This window comes from Thamnophis elegans, chromosome Z (genome assembly GCF_009769535.1).
Source record: "Thamnophis elegans isolate rThaEle1 chromosome Z, rThaEle1.pri, whole genome shotgun sequence".
Taxonomy (NCBI): Eukaryota; Metazoa; Chordata; class Lepidosauria; order Squamata; family Colubridae; genus Thamnophis; species Thamnophis elegans.
In genome coordinates this window covers 36,507,616-36,532,016 of record NC_045558.1, presented here as the reverse complement: position 1 = coordinate 36,532,016, position 24,401 = coordinate 36,507,616, and the positions used below count along the sequence as shown (strand labels likewise).

The 24,401-nt window shown below is 35.9% G+C and overlaps 1 protein-coding gene across 1 annotated transcript in view; it reads left to right on the top strand.

Annotated features, from left to right (window-relative positions):
- DGKB (diacylglycerol kinase beta) overlaps positions 1-24,401 on the top strand; it is a 281,445-nt gene that overhangs the window by 140,382 nt on the left and 116,662 nt on the right. Inside the window, 1 exon segment of the mRNA XM_032237244.1 lies at positions 9,877-9,941. Within this exon segment, the coding sequence (XP_032093135.1) occupies positions 9,877-9,941 (65 nt within the window).

Below are 24,401 nucleotides of genomic sequence, written 5' to 3'. Positions count from 1 at the left end.
AATTGAAGTTATAGTTTTATTGTTGATGTTTTAAAATTATATTATTTTGCACATTCAAATGTTTGTGTGTGTATATATATTTAAACAGTAACAGCTGGCTTAATGCTTTTGCATAGCATAATAGAATCTGCCTGCTTAACTATTTTTATTTGGGAATTTTTCGCTATGAAAAGATAACAAACAATTATTTCTGATTTGAATATTAAATTGTTTTTGGGAAGTATTTTGTACAACTTAATTATTTAGTCAAAACATATATTCACAAAAATATTTCACTAGCAGGATACATGCAAATCATGTAGTAGGATAGATATTTTCACAAGTAAAGTATTTGCTTCAGTTGCTTTCCCAAATCACCTGTTCATTTACGTATCAATCATAAATTATGGCCACTTTCTTTTGACAAATACAATAACCAAAATAACACTTTTAAAAATCAATCACGTAAATTACTTTTCTTCATATCAACTATTAACGTTTGCTAGTGTTAAACATAAATGGAAAACCACTTCCACAAAATATCTGGTTCCCTTCCAGTCATGTTTTCAGTGTTTAAATGTATATAAGTATAAAGGTAAATTGTTTAAAATCAAAGATGTCCCTGGAATTCTTTTCATTTTGAACTATGATTCCAATTGAAAAACAATTTATCAACATCAATGGACCATAAAGTACAAAAGAAAAGCAAATAAGAATTTAATAAAATTATTTTTAAGTAAAACATTATTAATTTCAAAGAAATGGACAAAGCCGAGGTGGCGCAGTGGTTAAATGCAGCACTGCAGACTACTTCAGCTGACTGCAGTTCTGCAGTTCGGCTGTTCAAATCTCACCGGCTCAGGGTTGACTCAGCCTTCCATCCTTCCGAGGTGGGTAAAATGAGGACCCGGATTGTTGTTGGGGGCAATATGCTGACTCTGTAAACCGCTTAGAGAGAGCTGAAAGCCCTATGAAGCGATATATAAGTCTAAATGCTATTGCTATTGCTATTGCTAAATAATATATTATAGAGCCTACAGTTTAAAAATAAATTAAAATAAATTAAAAGCTTTTCCCTCCTCTTTTTACTGGATCACCTTTTAAGATGTGACATTAATAACCATAGTATGTGTGTATTATATTTGATTTGTGGGGAACCGATTCAGACTTATTCTTGATCCTGGGATATGAATCAGAAAAACAGTCTCCCATTTGCTAATATGGGAGCAGCATAAAAATTCAAGGGAAACTATAACTTTTTTATGTTTAATCAGACTTTTATGAATGTTGCAGATAAGTTAGAGCAGGGGTCAGCAACCACTTGAGCAAACACTCCAAGAGCCACAAAGGTCCTAGCCAGAAGCCCCCTGTTCAATTCTGGATCTGGGCAGAAGTCCGGTTTCCCCACCGTAGAGTCTCCTGCTAGTGCGGCATCCTTTATCCTTTACCTGTCCTAACCAAAAGCTTTATCAATTGTGGAGCTGACTGGAAAACCATAGAGTCTCCTCCTGTCCCATCCTGCTATCCCCACCAAACCAGAAGCTCCTCTCAAAATTGTAGTGCCGACTGTCGACAGGGAGCTGCAATAGAGAGATGAAAGAGCCGCATACTGCTCCAGAGCTGCGGGTTGCTGACCCCTGAGTTAGAACATTATAAAAGAATGAAACATAACTCATTTGACAGAAATTGGTGCAGAGATTTCTAAATTGGACTCTTCTCACCTTGTTTATTTAATGTATAAACCAGTTTTGGCAAACCTTTTCAGCACCAAGGGCTGAAACAGGAGTGTGCATGCAGGGGAAGCACCGGAAACTGGGAGAGCAGCTCCCTGGTGTGCATGTATGGGAGTGCCAGAAACCCTAAGAGCAGTTCCTGACATGCATGCATCGCTGGGAAGCTGAGCTTCTGGTTTCCTGTGTGTATATGCATATCGGTCACCTGGTCTTGCAGTTTCTGGCGTCCATGTGTGTGTACAAACCAGCTGGCCAGCACATGTGTGCACCAGAACCTGGAAGAGCAACAAGCGACAGCTGGCATGCCTGGAGAGATGTCTCTGCATGCAACTTCTGGCACACATGTCATAGGTTCGCCTACATGGTATATACACTTATTGCTTTTTATAAGAGCAGATTGAAACAAAGGTAATTCGTTATGAATTGGGGAAGCATACTAATTGAAATCAGTATTGCTTTGTTGGTATATTGTGGTTTTATACAGTTCTTTTCCAAGAAAAAAATGCTTCAAATCAGTGTCTATTGAGTAAGCATGCCTAATCCTCTGTCAATGTAATCTGATTATCCCTGTCATCCTCAGGTTCAGAATGATTCATTTAGTAGGTACAAAAGAAAATACTATTTAGGGACTTCCTGGGAGGAGCCTACTGGTGGGGGCAGCAAAAAATCAGCTGCCTCCGAATTCCTGGCTACGTACCTGTTTAGAGGATCTTCCATCTGACGTCTTATCAGGTTTTCTTATCCTTCAGGCAAGAAGGAAAGAAGAAACTGTTTTGCTGGCAAATGCTCTTCGATTTTTGCAGCTTTTGTGCTTGCAAGGAAAGGGGGGCTAGCCCAAGGCAGAACGGCTGTCCGTGCTGGGAACTTCAAACTGCCTTGTGCAGGACAAAGTAGGTCTCTCCCACTCTGCTCAAAGTTTTGTTTGATTTAATCTTATCACGAGCTGAATCCGTTTGCTGCGTGCACAATAATTGCTTATCAACATTTTAGCTTCTTTTCTTTTTCTCCTCCGAAAAATTATTTACTCAGAGGTTTTTAAAATGGCGCCGAGCAGGCTGGTTTCTCCGGTAATAACGAACACTTTTTGCTAATCCCCACAAGAATTCAAAATAAAAGAGATTGCTTATCATATGTTTTGGTTTCACAATAGAAGAATTTTACTCCTTCATTAACCTTGCTTATCTGGAAGTTAAATGGTGATGAATCTGCTGAACGGTCTTGTTACAATGTTTACTCACTGAAAGTTTTGCCAAGCCTTAAACTTCAAAATAAAAGCCTCTTTACTTAAAGCTGCATATTCAGGCAATAGAGTTTTATTAACTGCAGGCAGACAAATTTTGAAATGGCCTCAAAACCAAGTATTAACTTGAAGTCGTCACCCTCTACTTCCAGGGGCACATCCTCAGTGCCTGGCACAAAGCTGCAGCCTCCGCTTCCTACGCCCCCTGCTGGGGATGTGTTAACGAAAGAATTTTTTCTGAGTAATCTAAGCGAGGCTCTTAATGCACAGACAATTAAAATGGAAGATAAATTTAGAGATAATAGAGAGGAGAGAAAAGAGGAAATAAAAGAAATGAAAGAAGAAATTAAAAGTGAAATAAAAGGACTTAAACAGGAGCTGTATGAGAAATTTGAGGCTAAGGTTGATAAAATTAGAGACGACATGCTGAGTCTTGTAACTGTATTAACAGAACATATTTCTGGAGTGGAAGATACTCTAGAGGTTCTTAATGATGCCAATGCTAACTTGACATTGAAAACAGAGGTGGTGGAACAAAAAGTGGAAAATGCTGAAAAAGAAATTATTATGATACAGTACCGACAAATGGAGTTCGCATTAAGAGTAAGGGGGCTGCGTGAGGAGAAACAGGAGAACCTGAAACAGATCCTATCGGAAGCTTTTGACCGCCTGATGGGAAGACCAGGGACCAACCAAGGCTGGCAAATTGACAAAGCTTACCGCGTTAACTCCTGGCTGGCAAAGCAGAAGCAGCTTCCTCGAGACATTGTTATATATTTTACTACAAGAGAGTTTAGAAATATGGTACTGCAAGCGTCTTATAACACTAAGCTTCAAATTGGCGGTCAAGACCTGGCTGTTTTGAAAGAGATACCACCTCAAATGTTAAGAGCCAGGAGAGACTACGCTTTTTTGGTCGAAGAACTCAGAAATCGTCAGATACAGTATAGATGGGATGCACCATTCGGCATCATATTTACATTTGATAAGCAAAGGTACCGCCTCAACTCTGTATGGAAAGCCCGAGATTTTTATTATAATATATTGAAGGCCGGACACCCTGCACCATCTGGACCTAGAGAAAGACCACAAGAAGGACAGGATAGACAGCAAACTACACAACCACCAGACAAGATGGAGCATCTCTCTTCTCTAGAAGTGTAAGGTGCTATGGAACCAAGACCTAGCCGCATGACTACTAGACGTATGGAGAAACAAGCTAAAAAGCAACAGCATCAACAATCATCGGCCATCGATCAAGGAACTACAACAACAAATCTGGAAGCAGTGGGAGGAGCTAGACCTAAGGTTAAACAGGCCGTGCAGGAAGCTCTAAAAATGCTTCAACCAACCAAAGATGACAACTAAGATTTTAACATGGAATGTCAACGGACTGAACTCTCCACAGAAGAGGAAGAAAATATTTCATTATCTCAAACAGTTTAAGAACGATGTAATTTGTTTGCAAGAAACTCATATCAAGTCAACTGATCAAAAATATTTGATCAACTCAAAACTTGGTCAACATTTTGCAGCTTCTGCTATGGAAAAGAAGAATGGTATAGTTGTATACTTAAGAAAAGATATGAAAGCTGAATTAATAGAAGCAGATCCCTTCGGAAGATATATTGCTTTAGACTTAATCTTAGAAGGGAAAAAGACATTACTTTTGGGAATTTATGCTCCCAATCAACAGCAAGATAGATTCTATAGAAATCTTCATGCTAAATTAGTACAGTGGGACTATAGTTCCTGTATACTATTGGGTGACTGGAATGGAGTGATAGACACTAAGAGAGATAAGAAGATTTCCCGCCTAAATACCAAGATGCGAGCAAAGTTACCCAAATCTTTCTTTGACATTATGGATGATTTTGAATTGAGAGATATTTGGCGAGAAAGAAATGCAGAGGAATGTGACTTCACTTTCTTCTCGGACAGGCATCAATCCCTCTCAAGGATTGATTTTATTCTAACCACTAATGATTTGCTTTCTAGGGTCAAGAAAACAAAGATTGCAGCTAGGGTCCTTTCGGACCATAACCCAGTTTGGATGGAGTTGGGAAGGGTAGTGCAGGCAAGAAGGTCTTGGAGATTGAATGAAAACTTATTTAGATATGAAAAGTATATTAATGATTGTAAAAAATTACTATCTGAATATTTTGTTTTGAATATGAATAAGGGTACATCTATGGAATTTGTATGGGACGCAAGCAAAGCATATATGAGAGGAGTTTTGATGAATATAAATAAAACACATAGAAATAAGCAAGGGTTAAAACGAACAGAACTGGAAGAGGAAATTAAGAGAAAAGAGCTGGAGTTAACAATGAACCCAGACGATACAAAGGTTAAGGAAGCTATTAACATATTAAAATCTCAATTTGACATGTTGATCTCTGACCAGGTAGCTACTAATTTATTATATGCAAAACACAATACTTTTTGTAATGCAAACAAACCTGGCAGATGGTTATCAGATTAGGAAAAAAAGGAAAACTCGAAATATATCTAAACTGATTTACAGAGGGAAGGAGGTGTTTCAACAGGAAGAGATTCAAAAGGCTTTCTGGGAATTTTTTACAGAACTGTATAAAGGGGATAAAATTAATGGTTTAGACATAGACAAATATTTAGACAAAGAGAAAATACCTTCAGTTAGAGAAGAACACAGGCAAAAATTGAATCAACCAATAACCTCGGGGGAAATCCTGCAGGTAATTAAGCAATTAAAGTCAGGGAAAGCACCAGGTACAGATGGCTTGACAGCGGTTTACTATAAAAACTTACAGTTAGAAATGGTAGAACCTCTTAGAGAATTATTTAATATGATTCAAACGGAAGGTAAAGTCCCTCCATCTTGGAAGACAGCGTTTATATCTTTGATACCCAAAGAAGATCAAGGTACTACTCAACCCAAAAATTATAGACCTATTTCATTACTGAATGTAGATTATAAAAATTTTAGTAAAATATTAGCAAATAGGTTAATGTTGGTCACTCAACAATTGATACATACGGACCAAACAGGTTTTATACAAGGGAGACAGATGAAAAGTAATGTTAGATTAATTATTAATGCATTAGAATATTTGGGAAAGAACAACCAGATCCCTGCTGCGTTTATATTTTTGGATGCTGAGAAGGCCTTTGATCGAGTTAACTGGCAATTTCTGTTGAAGATACTGCAAAAAATGCAGATAGGAGATAATTTTTTACAGTCAATTAAAGCAATATACCAACAGCAAACAGCACAAATCATAGTCAATGGAAGTTTAACAGACTCTTTTCAAATTGGAAAAGGTACAAGACAGGGCTGTCCTTTGTCCCCATTATTGTTTATTATAACTTTGGAAGTATTGTTGAATAAAATACGGGGCTTGGATGGTTTAAAAGGGATCAAGATTAGGCAGCAAGAATATAGAGTCCGCGCTTTTGCGGATGATTTGGTCATAATATTGGAACAACCGCAGGAATCCAGTATGGTTTTAATGAATACGATTAATCAATATGGTCAAGTGTCGGGTTTTAAAATAAACTTAGGAAAAACCAAAATATTAGCTATAAATATGAATATTAAACAAAAGGAAGAATTAGGAGTGATGCTAGGATGTGAGGTAGTTAAAAAAGTCAAATATCTTGGAGTTAACATTTTAACTTCAAATGGGAAATTATATAAGCATAATTATGAACCACTTTGGCATAGCATACAGACAGAGATGAAAAAATGGGAGAAATTGCACTTATCTTTGCTGGGTAGGATAGCGGCAGTGAAAATGAACATTTTACCAAAATTTTTATTTCTTTTCCAAATGTTACCTATACTTAAAAAAGATGCGAACCTTTTAGAATGGCAGAAGGGTATCAACAAATTTGTGTGGGCAGGAAAGAAGCCGAGGGTAAAGATGAAAATAATGCAAGATGTACGTGAGAGAGGAGGATTGAAACTACCTAACTTAAAACTATATTATGATGCAGTGGCATTATCTGCAATTAGTGATTGGATTCATTTAACCAATGATAGAATATTGAACATTGAGGGACACGATCTGGTATTTGGTTGGCATGCTTACCTGTTATTCAACAAAAAATTGGATAAGAACTTTAAAAGTCATATTTTAAGAAATGCTTTATTGCGGGTTTGGAAGAAATACCAATATAAATTAAATGACAAGATACCCATGTGGGCAAATCCTAGACACGCAATTGAAAATATGAATACAGCACAAAAACAGGACAGAATTACTTACAGACAGCTTCTTACCTCGGAAAGGGGGGTATTACAATTAAAATCTTTAGAGGTATTAAAAGAGGAGAAGGTAGTTCAAACATGGTTCCAGTATGGGCAATTACAGGCTAGGTGGAAAATAGATCAAAAAATTGGTTTTATTCAAGTTGAGGATAATCTGTTTAAACAAATAAGAGATCAAAGCTTAATGCATATAAAGAGGATATATAATGTATTAATACAGATGGATTCGGAAACAGAATTAGTTAAAGATTGTATGATAAAATGGGCTCAAAATATTGAGGAACCAATAATGTTGGATACATGGGAAAGAATCTGGGTAAGAAATGTGAAATTTACACAAGCTCAAAATCTGAGAGAAAATTTTTACAAGATGTTCTATAGATGGCATTTAGATCCTAAAAAGTTGGCTTCTATGTATCCGAATGTACAGCCTAAATGTTGGAGGTGTGGTTCTCTCGATGCTACATATTATCATATATGGTGGACCTGCCAAAAGGTTAAGGCATTTTGGATAAAAATATGGTGGGTCATGCAAAATGTTTTTAAAAGAAGGATAAAGTTTAGTCCTCAGTTATTTTTACTAGGTATATGTACTGACTTTACAGTGGTAGAGAGCAATTTGATTCTGCACCTGATAACTGCAGCAAGACTGTTGGTGGCGCAATATTGGAAGAAGGAAGACTTGCCTACAATCCAAGAATGGACATTGAAAGTAACAAACTTAGCTGAAATGGCTAAAATATCGGCATATCTCAAAGATCATTCAAATGAGATATATAAACGAGACTGGAAAAAATGGATTGACTATATACAAAATAAATACGGGACTAAGAAATTCCAGTTAGCCTATGCTTAAGATCAGAAATGATTTAAACTGTTAAAAGTCAGTTCAGTAAGAAGAAGCTAAGGTCAATCTAGAATGTCATTAATTTCTTTATTTCTTTTTTCTCAATAGATTTTAGACTGTGTTAGTTAAAAATCCATACCGTGTACGGGTTCTGGGAAGTCGGGGGGGGAAGGAGGAGGGGGGTGGGGGGGTGGAGGGAGGGAGGGGTACACACAACAAAAAAAAATTGTACTTCAATGTCTTAATGATTGACAAATGATGACATATTTGTGTTTTTTTTAAAGAAAAATAAAAAAGTTCTGTTCAAAAAAAAAGAAAAAAAAAGAAAATACTATTTAGAAGGAAAAGTCATAACTATAATGCTTACATTTTGTAGTAGTTAAATTAGTCAATAAAGACTGAAAATTCCTCGAATTTTCAGCAAAGAGCCATGAAGATACCTGCTTGGCATTACAAGACACGGTAGAAAGACCTGCATGTGGATTAACAGAATTGGAAGGGACCTTAGACGTTATCTAGTCCAACCCTCCCTGCTCAAGCAGGAGACCCTACACCATTTCTGACAAATGGCAGTCCAATGTCTTCTTGAAAGTCTCAAGTGATGAAGCTCCCACAACATCCAAGGAACAAGAGTGTAAAATAATTTAAATGTAATTGGCTAATTACATGGCGAGAAGAATTGATGGCCAGTAGAGCAAGACAGTCATAAAATAGATCCTGCTTGAGAAAAAGCATCCATGAAAGAGACCTATAACAAGATCTATCTACAATATCAGCAAGTATTGCGGGCAAAAGAAAGCTCAGGACCATCTTGCTTTGAAACATTTTGAAGAGGCCATCCTGTGGTGAAGAGACAATGGCTAAAATGATGATGATGATATGATTATGACTGCTCAAGCTTACTTTTCTTTAAAACCAAGAACTCCCCATTTTATTACTTTCACCCAATTTTCTCCTATTTCATTTCCTTAGAGATTAAAGACTTGATACTCTGGTATCTTTCGCTACCACTCAAAGGAAAAAGTTGCCTGCAAGTCAGAAAATTCTTGGAAGGACCAGATATGGAAGTTTAACTTCCTTGTTATCTATTGAGAGGCCAGGTTTTTCAGCATTGTGACTTCATATACTATTTGCTGTTTGCTTCTGGAAAGCATTGTTGACATTCCTGTTTGGTTGTACATATGAGAGTTGGCAGGAAGGCCAGTCCAAGAACTGAAAAAAACCCCAACAAGATGAGAGAAAAAAACATGGAAATAATAAATTGCCTCTCATGCAAACAATAAGCAGACTAAAGAGAATAAACACTGCATGTGCAATACTAATTCAGTTCTAAATAATTTTTTGCATGTTGAATCAAATTGGGAAGATATTTAATAAACCATATTCTCTTTCTTCCTGAATCCTTTCATACTTTTATGTGATTTATGACATATTCTTGTCATTCTTTTCTTTGTTTTGCCATTTTATAGAAGTTCTGGATTTGTTTAATTTTTTAAATATTTAAATATTACATGTTATATTTTAATGACACTGTACAATAATTTATCAATATTTATTTTAAGAGCTACATTGAAAAATATTTATCTATTTATCATATTTATATTCACCCATCTTACCAGAAGTGATTCAGGGTGGCATATAACAATCAAATAAAACCACAATATCAAAACAAAAAAAAAATTCATTGGAAAGATGGTATAAAATCTCAAAATAATAAATAATGACCACAGACTATTTGCCATATTTAATTTATAGCTTTGTTTAAAAGTATTTTGTATTTTGTAATGCATCTACAATAATATTTTATTTGTGAAATTTCTTTTAGGATGCTTCAATTGCTCACAGATTTCACATTATGCGAGAAAAACATCCAGAGAAGTTCAATAGCAGGTGAGAACTATTTTTCCCGTTTTCTTCTTTACATGAATGCAATGAATTATTTTAAAGTAGCAATGATGTAGGTGCCAGATAAAGAAAATTGTGATTTTTATCATAAACATTATTTCACATTATCATGATGCCTTTCGTTATGTCATGATGCCACCAGTACTCCTGTCACTTTTATTTCTGTTCTGACCTAAGTAAAACTTTGCATATTTATGATATAAATACTTACTTAGTTACTGAGTTTTATTTTGGAAATGTGGGCTTTGTAATATGAGTACAATTTTCAATATTGCAAGTATGTAGCTTAATCAATTTAATTTGGTTTGCCAGGTCAAAGAAGGCTAGCTTGTGAGATAACAGGATATAATTACTCAAGCTCTGTCTCATGGAATACATGTGTTTAATATTTTCTGTAAGAATTCAGATAAACAAGAAGAACTTTAAGTATTAATAATATTAACATTTTCACAAATTTGAATGTCATCATTATCTTTTGAATGATATTTATTCATTTATAGAGTTTATATAGCTGCCAATCCCAACCTTCAGTTTTTAGGCCGCCTACAGTTCAACAACAACAAAAAAAGAAAACATAAAAATACTCACAGTAGCCATGTAAAAGCTCCTCTGGCACTTCTTTTTAGAAAAACTGATTAAACATAAATATCTTATTTTGTTTTATTAAATATCCTCAGTTACAATATGCTTACATGTTGTGTTGGGTGATTGTACCATGGCAAGTCACAACCCATCTGTCAGCTCCTCCATATTTTTCTTGCTGTAATACATAATGCTTCTGAGCTTGAACATACACATTTCAATAGCTTGTAAATACTTGCGCTCCATATAAAGTATCATGATTTTTTATGGCTAAGCATTTAATCTAAAGAAAAAAATTAATTGATGCCTCTGCTCTTTCTTTAGTCATGGGAGCAGATTTCTCTATCACTTCCAGCACTATGATATTCTGACTTTTATGCAGCATGTTGGTCCCAAGAAGCCCCATGAAATTACAGCATATCCATTACTTTTAAAAATAATTTTGAAATGTTCTGCTTGTAAGATAATCCATTTGATTTGCTTATGCTTTTTTAAACATGTGTCATATTTATGCAAATAAAAACTTTGTTTTGATTCTATCATAGTTTGCATTTTTAGAAGTAGCATTATTCAGTCAAGTTGTTTTTAATGCCTTTGCATTAGGATGTTTGCAAAATTAAACTCATTTCCATTTTACTCTTCAGTTTGGAAAAAATATATGACAGGGATTTATGGTTATGGTTTTATGAAGACTGCAGTCCTTCAATGCAAGTCTCAGTCTCTAAGCTCTTATAAAATAATTTATGGTACTGAGCTGTTCAGTGTTCTATTGCTTCTATACTGCTATGTCCAAAAATAAATATTCAAGATGCAAAAATTGAGGTAATGTCATCCTTGACAAGTGTGAAGACTTGTGGAGCCTGCTTGAGCTCTCTATGTACTTATGATCTGAGTTGCTAATGTTTTGCCAATGCAAAATTGCTGAATGCTAATGAAATATAGTAATATACTTCCTAGCAAGAGTTGCATGTATTCTTTCCTACTCCTGTAATGTCCTTTTCATAGTAAGAAAACACAACTGAATCACAGAAGAAAAATAGAAATGCATTTCCATTACATTAAGGGTTTAGTTGAAACTGTTATTCTGTGTGTAGGACTATATAGATGTCTTCTAATGTTTCAAATTTATAAACTATATTTACTTCAGAGTAATAAATGTTATTGCATTAGATTAATTTTATATTCATGAAATATAAACAGGAAGAGCCCAAAGGATGATTCAAAATAATGACTGATGCACATTGCTGACTGAGTGAAAAGATAGGAAATTTCTTTACTGTATTTTTCTAAACTATAATAGGTGACAAAGTGGCTCATACAGATATTATATATACTTACATTTAAGAACATGTTCTATTGAATCAAACATATACACACTTTTTTATATATCTAATTGAAATAACTTTGAACTTTGGTTTAGCGTTTTGGTCAAATAATATAGCTTTATAATTAACCCTGAAATCATTTAGTTTGAGGCATTCATTTAGAAAAAAACATTGTTTGCAAGATATTTAAGCTTTATTGGGAAGATTATATAAAATTTCTCAGCTTATATTAAGACTCATGCTCATGTCTTATATTTTTAGCATCTTTTTGCAAACCAGAGCACTTAGAGATAAGTGATGGTATTAATGAACAGGACTCTATCAAATGAATGCTAAAATGTGATTTTAAGAAGAAGCATGAGTGCTTGCTTTTTATTTGTGCTAGCATTACTATTCCTCAATATTTAATGAATGAGAAATACTTGGGGAAAATGTTCATTACATTTCTGAGAAAAATTAATATAATCATGTATGTGGAGTATGAAGAGCTAGTTTCAAGGTTCAAGGTTTATTACACTTGTATGCCGCCCTATTCCCGGAGGGACTCAGTGCGGCTAACAAACCGAAGGGGAAGGGAATAATACAGACAAAAAGTGATAAAAAAACAAACAAAGAAAATACGGAAACAATTTAAAAGCAGTCAACAGCCACACAATTCGAGTGGGGATGGGAATTCATCAGCCCCAGGCCTGTTGGAACAGCCAGGTTTTGACGGCTTTGCGGAAAGCCTGAAGGGTGGTGAGGGTCTGGATCTCCACAGGGAGATCGTTCCAGAGGGCCGGAGCAGCCACAGAGAAGGCCCTCCTCCGGGTGGTCGACAATCGGCATTGGCCAGCGGATGGAATTCAGAGGAGGCCTAGTCTGTGGGATCTGATAGGTCTTAGGGAGGTAATTGGCAGCAGGCGGTCTCTCAAGTACCCAGGTCCAATACCATGAAGGGCTTTATAAGTGATGACTAGCACCTTGAAGCGTATCCGGAGACCAATAGGCAGCCAGTGCAGCTCGCGGAGGATAGGTGTAACGTGGGTGTACCGAGGTGCACCCACAATCACTCGCGCGGCTGCATTCTGGACAAGCTGGAGTCTCCGAATGCTCTTCAAGGGCTGCCCCATGTAGAGCGCATTGCAGTAGTCCAGTCTTGAGGTCACAAGGGCGTGAGTGACTGTTGCAAGAGCCTCCTGGTTCAGGTAGGGACGCAATTGGTGCACCAGACGAACCTGGGCAAATGCCCCCCTGGTCACAGCCGACAAATGGTGTTCTAAAGTCAGCTGTGGGTCCAGGAGGACTCCCAAATTGTGAACCCTGTCTGAGGGGCGTATAATTTCACCCCCCAGCCTGAGAGATGGAATACATGGCCAATTGTTGGGAGGGAAAAACACAAGCCACTTGGTCTTGTCTGGATTGAGTGCAAGCTTGTTTACCCCCATCCAGACCCTAACAGCCTCCAGGCACTGACACATCACGTCAACCGCTTCGCTGAGTTGGCACGGGGCGGACAGATACAGTTGTGTATCGTCCGCATACTGGTGATACTTTATCCCGTGCCGCCGAATGATCTCACCCAGCGGCTTCATGTAGATGTTAAACAGGAGGGGGGACAGGACCGAACCCTGCGGCATCCCATACTTAAGGGGCCTAGGGGTCGACCTCTGCCCTCCAACCAACACCGACAGCGACCTGTCCGAGAGGTAGGAGGAGAACCACCGAAGGACGGTGCCTCCCACCCCCACCTCTCGCAACCATCGCAGAAGGATACCATGGTCGATGGTATCGAAGGCCACTGAGAGGTCAAGGAGCACTAGGATGGAGGCATGACCCCCGTCCCTGGCTCTCCAGAGATCATCGGTCAGCACAACCATGTTTGAATGTAGTTTGAATGTTGTCATCTGCTCTTTAGAAGTTATACAATAAATACAATAAATTATTATTTCATCTAGGGAATCTGATATCCACAGAGTCTAGTAAGCAGTATGGATACTATTATATGCAACTGTTCCTCAGTGATATAGCTACTCTAGTTCAAGCTTAATTCATGCAAGTTACCCACATAGAAGATAGAGATTTGAGTGGATGATATCACTGCCTTTATTGGGGCAATTGCAAAAAGCAGCACAGAGTTAGTCGGTGTGCTGAGGCACACCTTTCTTTGAAGTTATTTTGTTGCTTCACATGAAACCACAAATAATATGTTTGAGCAACTGACGTAGAAAATTTCATAAGGTTGTCTTCTATAGAAATTAAATTTTAATTCAAGTTGGGCTGCTTTAGCGGCATTTTCCCACTAAAGCCTATAGATTAACCAATTAATTGTATCTTAATGGGTTTAATAGGCTAGGCAATTGACAGTTCAATTGTTTATATTGTTGATAGATTTCTGAAGGGAGTTCCATTTGATTCAATCAATACAGGGAATTGATTAATTGATTATATGCTGTCAGGTCATTTTCAGTTCTTAGCAACCATATTGATTTTTTCATGACAATCTTTTCTTAATCTGGTCTTCCAACCATGCACCCATCATCACTGTAACTGAGTTCCACCAATTTACTGCCCCCTATCTTTCCCAACATTTCAGCTTTCTTTAGACAGATAGATCTCTGAATTAAGATAATTTAAGTCAACATATGTCTCAAATGAAAATTCTGAGTTGATTTGTATGATGATCCATTAATGCATTTTCATTGCTGTCCCTGATATTCTGATTTCTCTGTATAAAGTGCTATAGGGATAATATGACACGAACAATTTTGATGTTTGTCTAGGTAAATATACATCACAGATTTGAATATGTTCTTTGAAGTCTTTGTGGCTGCTCTACCAAGTGCTGGCCGGTGGCATATTTCTTGACCGATTCATCATTGATTGCATTGTAGCCAAATAAAATTTGAGCTATACCCTTCCTAACTATAAAAAGAATAAAATTTCTTTGGTTTTCAGCTCCTGAGTATACAAATGTGAACTTCTGACTTAAATTATGCAAGCCCAGTCCATATCAATTTACTGATGCATTAGATGTATATCTGTAGTCATTTATTTTAATCTTTCATTGTGTTGAGTTTTCTCTCTTCATGATTCTTATCTTCCACATTCCTAATGTAATTCTGTCTTTGTAAATTCCGATTTTCTTTTCCTGTATGGCAAATCAAGAACTAGAGCTTTTGAAGGTTTTAATCTAATCATTTCACACACACCATCAGTAGTCCTAAAGTTACCCCAGCTGTTCCTCAATATGATGTTCAGTGCAACCTGACTTGAGGGGGCCATCATCTGGCACCATTTTTTCATTTTGGTTTTCTTAATGAAAATTCTAGAATGAATTGCCGTTCCCTTTTTCCATTCAATATGAATTATGCCTTTGCCACCGTCACTAAAGTGATCATCTGCCTTCGGCAACTTCCAATATACTAGTGCCTAATGTAGGTGATTACTTGCTTTATCTGGACAGGTAGGATAAATGATAGATAGGTATAAAGAAAAAAAAAGAGAGAGAGACAGACTGAAAGGCATACAGACAGAGGTAGAGACAAGAGAGAGAGGGGGCCCTTCATTTTCTGTAGTAGGTATATCATATATGACTTCTTTCGTGATGGCAGTAAAGCAACATATCTAGCTATATTGTGTCTGTGAAGCTTTTACCATAAAGATTGGTGAGTGCAGCATTCAAAATTTGGAATGTCAAGGTTTATTGCTGTGTGTAATGTGAAGTCCGACATGTTAATACATATATTTCTATGCCCTTTTCATTATTAATTTCATCCTTTGCATATTCCTATACTTCTTTTAATAGACTTTAACCTCACAAGAATTAATAAAGACAAAGTTTTAGTTGAACTAGGATGTCAGCTTTTATTATAAAGTTAAATCAATACCTAGTTAATGCCACGGTTTAGTGTTTAATAAAGTAAAAGAAAAACTGATGGGCTGTTTAATGTAGCGAGAAAATGCTATTAAATCAGGCGTATTGTTTGAAATTTAAAGTCTCTATTTTAGCATAGTTCTTTTTCATAGAACATTTTATTATTTGACAATTTAAGATAATATAAACTTTGAAAAGTTCCTTTAGTTATGCTCTTTAGGATTAACAAAATTAATCTTACTACACAGAGTTCTGTACAGAATTGATTCTGGCAGACAGTGTTTCAGTTTGTTTCCTGATGTTTCCTTTGTTTCCTGATGTGGTCATCCTCAGACTGCATAAGAAGACTAAGTATTCTTATTGAAATGGACTATTGTAACATAATTTTGCAACCCAAACTGTTTCCCTTCTTTCCTTTTTATATTTCGGAGAATATAAAAAAGAAAGTCTCTTTCTTATATGTTCCCTAGTTCTTTCTTGTGTCTCTTTGTTATATGTTCCCTAGTTCTTAATTCAAAGCATGCTCTTCAGCATGTTATTGTAACAACAATCTCTGAAAAATTTCGTCAAGGTTATCTCCATGGTTGCCTTACATCACTAGCAAGACATCATTAGCAGGAAGATATTTTATCATCGTTGTTTTCCTAAGGCATAATTCCAAAACATGATGTTGAGTCATTCCCAATCAGCATGACTAAATGTTTGGAGTTCTAATTCCAATATATCATTAGAGAAGATGCTCTAATATATTTTTTAAAAAAGATAAGAGTTGGGAATTGTTTTTCCACTGACAACGATAGGGAAAACATTATATAAATAAAGATTCAGACTTCAGATGACTAAGTGCAGAAAAGGAGTCTTTTGGGTATCATTGGTAAAAGACAATTATCAAAAAGAAAAGGATAAATAGATTTAGAAAGTGTTTGAGGAAAAAGATGAGTAAAGAAACCAAAATCAGTAGCCTTACTTCATTTTAAGTTTATGGAACCCAAAGAACTATACTTCCTGTAATTACATGTAGATCCAACACAAATGTTTTGATTTTAGCAGCTTTGATCACAAATTCGCAATCAGATAAGACTCAAATCTTTGCTGTCAAACAAGAAAGGACTGCTATGGGCAATAATGAAAGAACTAGACGACTAGCTAAGAGAGACCTACAAAAAAAATATAATGATTAAAAAAAATATTTCGATTCAACAGCAGGGTTTTTCACATTCTAAATAAATATAAATTTTCAATTTTCCAAGTTCATGCAGTGAAATATTTCAGAAATATATTTTACAAAATAATGATAGTTATACTTTGGATATATACCACTTTAAGGAATATGCCCACATATTTTGCAAAATAATTGGCTCTAACAAAACATGTTTCATTCTCTGTGAAATTTCTGAGTTTTATATATTCCACATTTTATTGTAAGATGTGGCATTAATCTTCACATTTAAAAGTACAGAAATATAACTAGCAAAAACATCCTTCAAAATGTGTTTTCATGAGGCATGTACCATCTTGTATGCCTCTATAAATAACATCTGAATCTGAACTAGGTTTTGATTTTACAAATTGGATGTATTTTATATGTTATGCATGTAGTGGAAAGTTTCATATGCAGTATTGAATAAATGAGAACCATACATGCCTACCTTATTGTCTATGTTTTTCCTTCAAGAAGCAGCATTAAAAGTCTGAAAATTAAGTTTGTATAGTTTAATGTAACAGAAATAAAGTGGGACATTTTGATTTTTCATTTGTTCAAATTGTTAACAAACTTTTAGTTTATTATGATTAAAATAAATATTTTAAATGGATTGACTTCTATAAAACTAACATCTTTATTTTTATGTTATTTGATGTAGAAATATAAATGAAAAGAAATAAATACAATTATCTGAAGTGTCACAATGGTAGAAAAATGGATTCTAATATCATTCATTGAGTTTCCTGGTATTCATATTAAATTTCTAAAAATATATGGATTTAATATTGGAATTTTTAGCAGCTAAGTTTTGGGGAAAATTCTGCTACTTTTCAGACTTAGCTTTCAAATGCTATTCCATATTGTTTGGAAGTTAAACAAGGCCTTTACCTATGCCCTTGCCAGATATATAGAACAGATGAACTTAAATCCATGTATACACATTATAGTTCTTGTAAGACAGATGGAAAAGAGATTTGCTCAGGCCTGAGCCCTGAAGAAAAATGTGTAGGCAGAGCTGTTAATCAACTGTTTATTTCAACTAGAACAAATAACGAAAATAAGTCAAACTGTTGGCTGACAGCTCTTTTATACCTTGAGCTGTCAGCCTATTAACCAATGGCGTGCCTCGGATTCTCCCGCCAGGCCAGCAGCGCGCCTTAACCAATGAGGAGGCTTCCTGGTTAATAGGCCTCGGGTGGTTGTAGACACGAGGCCTTAGCAAGATTAATATAAATGTCTAGATTCGATGAGCAATATTCCAGCATTCATTGATATTGGATAATATCAATTTATTTTATTTTCTAAAATGGTTTCTGATACTTAGTATGAACATAAAAAGAAAAATGGTCACTGGTGATCAGATCTTTCTTTAGTGTCCAATATGATTGGATTATTGTTTGACAGGCACTTACCTGGATTGAATCTTCTTGAATCTTCAATGTTCAGTCTTCTATCCTTTGTTGAATTGATCCAGTCACTAATTGTTGATAAAGCTACTGCTTCATAATATAATTTTAAGTTGGGCATTTTCAAACTTCCTCTCTCATGTACATCTTGCATTATTTTGAGTTTTATTCTTGGTTTCTTCCCTGCCCAAACAAATTTATTAATACACTGCCATTCTTCCAAATTTATATCGTTTTTCCCATTTGTTCATCTCTACCTATATTCTATGTCATAATGGTTCATAATTATACTTATATAATTTCCCATTTGAGGTTGTAATATAAACTCCTAAATATTTAACCCTTTTTACTATCTCGCATCCTGTTATTATTTCTAGTTCTTCTCTTTGATTTGTGTTCATATTTTTAACTATCATCTTTGTTTTCCCTAGGTTTATTTTAAACCCAGATACTTGACCATATTGATTAATTATATTCATTAAACCCACAGCTGATTTCCCCGGTTGGGTTAAAGTTACAACCAAGTCACCCTCAAATGCTCGTACTCTGTATTTGTAATGCCTAATCTTAATTCCCTGTAAATCATCTGACCCACATATTTTATTCAACAATGATTCCAGGGTTAGGATAAACAATAATGGAGATAGGGGACACCCCTGTCTTGTTCCTTTTTCAATTTTAAAAGATTCTGTCAAACTACCATTAACTATAGGCTGCTTTTGTGGACTTGGCATTGTTCACACCAGTTTGCCCCTGAGCCTACAGTAGGTTACAGGTCTGGTCACAACAGGTTTATATTTTTTTTCCTTTTCATCTTTCTGTTTCTAACCTATTTATGTTCATGGGCTATATAACATTTTTTAAAAAATTAAAAAGACCAACATGGAGCCTAGAGCTTTGGAATATTGGCAGTGTCTAGGCCAGGAATGGGAAGATGGTAGCAGAGTAGGAATGGAAGAGGAGAAACATTTCCATTTGAGACTATATACCTCTGATTTCACGGTGTGATTCCCTCCTGTGGGTGAGAGCTAAAGAAGAAGATTGCTTGGGTGGGATCAAATGGGAAGAGAAACCATGTCAATAGATCAGAGTGGCTGGGAGATACAGACGCTCAAGATCAAAACCAAGCCTATTCAAAAACTTGAATAGGACCCAGAAACAAACTGGCAACCAATTCAATTTGCATTGACTTTTAAAGTTTTCTATAGCACTGGGTTGGGCTAGTTGAAGAAGCTCTCCCCAAATCTATCTGCCCATTCCATTGGATCCATGAGACATGCTGTAAATTCTATTATTCTGTCCGGCGAAACAACTGGCCGCTGTGATACAATTGTATAATAATAATAATAATAATAATAATAATAATAATAATAATAATAATAATAATAATAATTCTTGTGGGATTTCCGTATACAAACCGACAAAATACTCGCGCATAATACACCAGACATCACACTGGTTGAGAAAAATAAGGTCACAATCATAGACATCGCAATACCAGGTGATAGCAGGGTCGCCGAGAAGGAACATGAAAAAATCGCAAGATACCAGGACTTAAAAATCGAAATTCAACGACTATGGCACAAACCAGCAGTGATAATTCCAGTGGTAATTGGCACACTGGGTGCTATTCCAAAAGCACTGGAATTACATTTAAAACAGTTAAAAATTGACAAAATCACCATCAGTCAAATGCAAAAAGCCGCACTGCTTGGATCTGCACGCATATTACGAAAATACGTTACAACGTCCTAGGCCCCTGGGTGGGGCCCGACTAGTAACCAATGCCAAATCCAGCAAAACAACTGGCCGCTGTGACACTATTGTATAATAATAATAATAATAATAATAATTTTTAACTATCATCTTTGTTTTCCCTAGGTTTATTTTACAATTGTACAATAATAATAATAATAATAATAATAATAATACAATAATAATAAAATTGTATCACAGCGGCCAGTTGTTTCACCGGATTTGCGGATAGCTTGTTCTTGCGCAGCCAGGATTAGTGACTCTGTTTCTTTCTTTAATGTACCTGTTGTTAACCATAACCAAGTTTGTTCACTGTCCACTTTATCTTTTATTTTTTCCAGAAATTGGCCATGCAGTGCTTTGTTCTGCCAACTCTCCATTCTTGATTTTATCACATCTTTTCTGTATTCTTGTTTCGTCTGTTGGGCCTTCAGTAGATTTTTGTTCTTTACTTCGATTAATAGATGTTCTTGACTTTCTTTTAAATAATCAGCCAGTGCATGTTTTTCTTCTTCAACTGTTTGCTTCACTTGTAATAATCCTCTGCCACCTGATTTTCGGGGCAGGTACAGCCTATCAGTATCACCACGTGGATGTAAACTGTAGTGCATTGTCATTAGTTTCCTGGTTTTTCGGTCCAAAAGGTCCAAATCAGCTTGTGTCCAGTTAACTATACCAGCTGTGTATCTTATAACTGGTATTGCCCAGGTATTTATGGCCTTGATTGTATTTCCACCATTCAATTTAGATTTGAAAATTTTCCTAACTCTGTTGGTGTACTCTCGCCTGACAATAGTTTTTACTTCTCCATGCTTGATGTTATCCAACTGCAGAATGCCTAAGTATTTGTAGGCTTCATTTTCTTTGCATTTAATTAATTGGCCATTGGGCATTTCAATTCCCTCACATGCAGTGATTTTGCCCCTTTTTATGGATACAGTGGCGCATTTTTCCATGCCAAACTGCATTGAAATATCGGTGCTGAATACTCGGACTGTGTTTGTCAATGATTGGATTTCTATTTCTGACTTTCCATAGAGTTTCAAATCATCCATATATAGTAAATGTGAAATTTTTTCAGCTTCTTTGGCTGTTTGGTAGCCTAATTTCATTTTTTTTAAGATTATTGATAGTGGGATCATTGCGATGATGAAGAGAAGAGGTGAAAGTGAATCACCCTGGAAAATTCCTCGCTTGATATTAACTATTCCGTAGATCTCATTCCCTACTGCCAACTCAGTTCTCCATTGTTTCATCGCCTTTTCAGTAAAGGATGTAATATTTTTGCTAATGCCAGTTGTTTCTAAGCATTTTATGATCCAACTATGTGGCAGTGAGTCAAATGCCTTTTTGTAATCAATCCAGACCATATTCAAGTTCGTTTTTCTGTTCTTACAATTTTCTAATATCATTTTATCAATTAGAAGCTGATCTTTGGTGCCCCTGCTCCTTCTTTTGTTGCCTTTTTGCTCTACTGGCAAGATGTTGTTTGTTTCCAAATAATCCATCATGTTATCTGCAATAATGCCTGTGAGTAATTTGAAGGTTGTTGGCAAGCATGTTATTGGTCTGTAGTTTTCAGGTGTTGTTCCTTTAGTTGCATCTTCCTGAATCAAGTATGTTTTTCCAGTTGTCAACCATTCATCAATTTGGCCCTTTTGTAAAATTTCATTCAGTTGCCTGGCCAATATTGCATGTAAACTGGTCAGATATTTGAGCCAGAAACCATGTAATTGGTCCTTTCCAGGTGATGTCCAATTCTTTACCTTTTTAACTCGATTTTTGACCATCTCAGTTGTTATTTCTAATACTTGCATTTGCTTGTTGCCAATGCTTTTCTCAAAGTCATGTATCCACTTTGCTTCCTTGTTGTAGTCCTTTGCATTTTCCCACAATTCTTTCCAGAATTCAACTGTGGCCTGTTTTTCTGGTTTTTCACTTTTGGTGTCACCATTTACATTAAGACTTTGATAAAAACGCCGTTGGTCTGATCGAAATTGCTGATTTTGTTTATATTGGATGATTTGTGCCTCATATCTTTCAATTTTTCTAACTGTTGCTGTTATCTGCTGTTTTACAATCTCTACAGCTTCATTGATGTTTCTTGTATCCAATCTATATCGTCTGATTAGCCAATCTATGATTTTGTTGTTTTTAAGCCGTTGCTCATGCATGTTCTTTAAGTTACTAGCATCTGCCCTTAATTTTTTGATTTTTTGTTCTAAACGGATTTTCCACTTTGGCTTTGATGCTTTTTCTGTTGTGTGACTAGGTACTTTAATTTTAATGCCTAGTTCATTAGTGACTATTACAGCTGCGCTGTACATTAACTGGTTTGTTTCCAAGATGGATCCCGGTTCAATTGTTGAAAACACTGCATTAACCATTTTCATGATAGGGGCCAAAATTTTCTTAGGCACAGTTTTTAGTGATGGTAAACGTTGCCTTTCCTCATTAAGCAGAAAATGCTCCATGATCTTATCCTTCAATTCTTTTTGTTTTTGAGTTAGTTCATCAGTTGGTTCAGCGATAACTGGTTCTAGTGGTGGTGATGTTATTTCCTCCCCGAGAGCTTCTTCTGGGAGTTCTACTATAATGTCTTTAGTTGTGTCTTGAGTATCAGTTATTTCCGCTTGTGATATTGTTTTTTGGGTTTTGCAATTTGCCTGAATTTCCTCATGTTCAACTTCACTAAACACTTTATTCCGCATAATAAATCACCTTTGATCTGCTAGTCGTTGTTCACTAACATTTGAATCTGGATATTGTTGTTTCCATAATTCATACATTCGCTTTAAATAGCCTCTTTTTTCTGGCTCTGAGTTGTAGTAACAGGCCATTATGGCACGGTTTTCATCTGCACTATATTTTTGTCGTTTTGTTGGCTGGTCCACTTGTAGCCCACTTGTCGACGGATGTCCAGGGACCCCAACATCCGCCGCGGCCCTTGTTAACCCGCGCGACGACCGATGCGGTATGGAATTCTTATTTGTTTTTTTCACCATATTGTATGGGTTGGCCGGGGTTTTTTTACGGGACCAGATGCCAACCTGACCCCAACCCTCCTCCTTTCTCATCCGGGCTTGGGACCGGCAACGGCGGAGTTATTATTATTATTATTATTATTATTATTATTATTATTATTATTTGCCTGTCTATGGTATCCTACAGAGTCTTCTCCAAGACCAATGCTCAAAATATTATTTCATGGCCACATTTTCAAACTCCAATGCTTACTTTCATAAAGTAATATCCATAATTACTTACATAATTACTTACATAATTACTGATCTTTGTAGGAAAAGCTCTAATACCTTTACTGCTTATCTGTCAAATGCTGATCTGCATCATATTTCTTGACAATTGGGTTTTTGTTTTAGTTTTAGAAAAAGAACACTTGTACTTGTCATTAATTTATTTAAATAATGACAATTATTGCCTCACGATTGTTTGGGGCAATAGGCTGCCTCTTAAACTGCTTAGAGTGGGCTGTAAAAGCACTATGAAGCAGTTTATAAGTCTAAGTGTTATTGTTATTGCTAAATCTTGATCTCATTTTTTTCACTATACTCCTTTACTTTTATTATTTCAGCGATCAGTGTAGTGTCATTAGTATAGTGCTTTTTTATGTTCCTCCAATTTTAAAATCATATTCATCTTCTTTCAATCCAGTTTACTTCAATATGTATTCTACTTTTGTGTGAGTGTGTGTAATGGAACCTTCAAGTCAATATAGACTCCTGTGAATTGACTGAACTAATCCCTGCAGTTTTGTTGGAGAAACTTTTGGAAATATGAATGGTCCTGACTTTTAATCACAATTGAGCCCAACATTTATTTTGCTGTGAGACACCGGTTAAGTGAATTTTGTCCCATTTTATAACCTTCCTTGCCACAGTTATTATGTTGATCACTGCAATTGTTAAGTTAGAAACATGGTTAAGTGAATCTGGCTTCTCCATTGATTTTGAATATCAGAAGGTCGGTCGCAAAAGGTGATCACATGTTTACAGGGTATTGCAACCAGGATAAATATGAACTAGTTGCCAAGCATCTGAATTTTGATCATGTAATCATAGTGATGCTTTTTTTCACATAAATGTGAAAAATGGTCATCACTTTTTTCAGAGCCTTTGTAACTTTGGTTATAAGTCTTATAATAAATGATCAAGGACTACTTGTAATTTGCAGTTCCTGTTTTCATGGGGCTGAGAGAAACTGGCACAAGTCATATTCATGCCTAAAATGGAAATATAAATCACAGTTTCCCAGTTTCCAGCCTGATGCCTTAACCTCTACATCAAACAGTTTTTATGT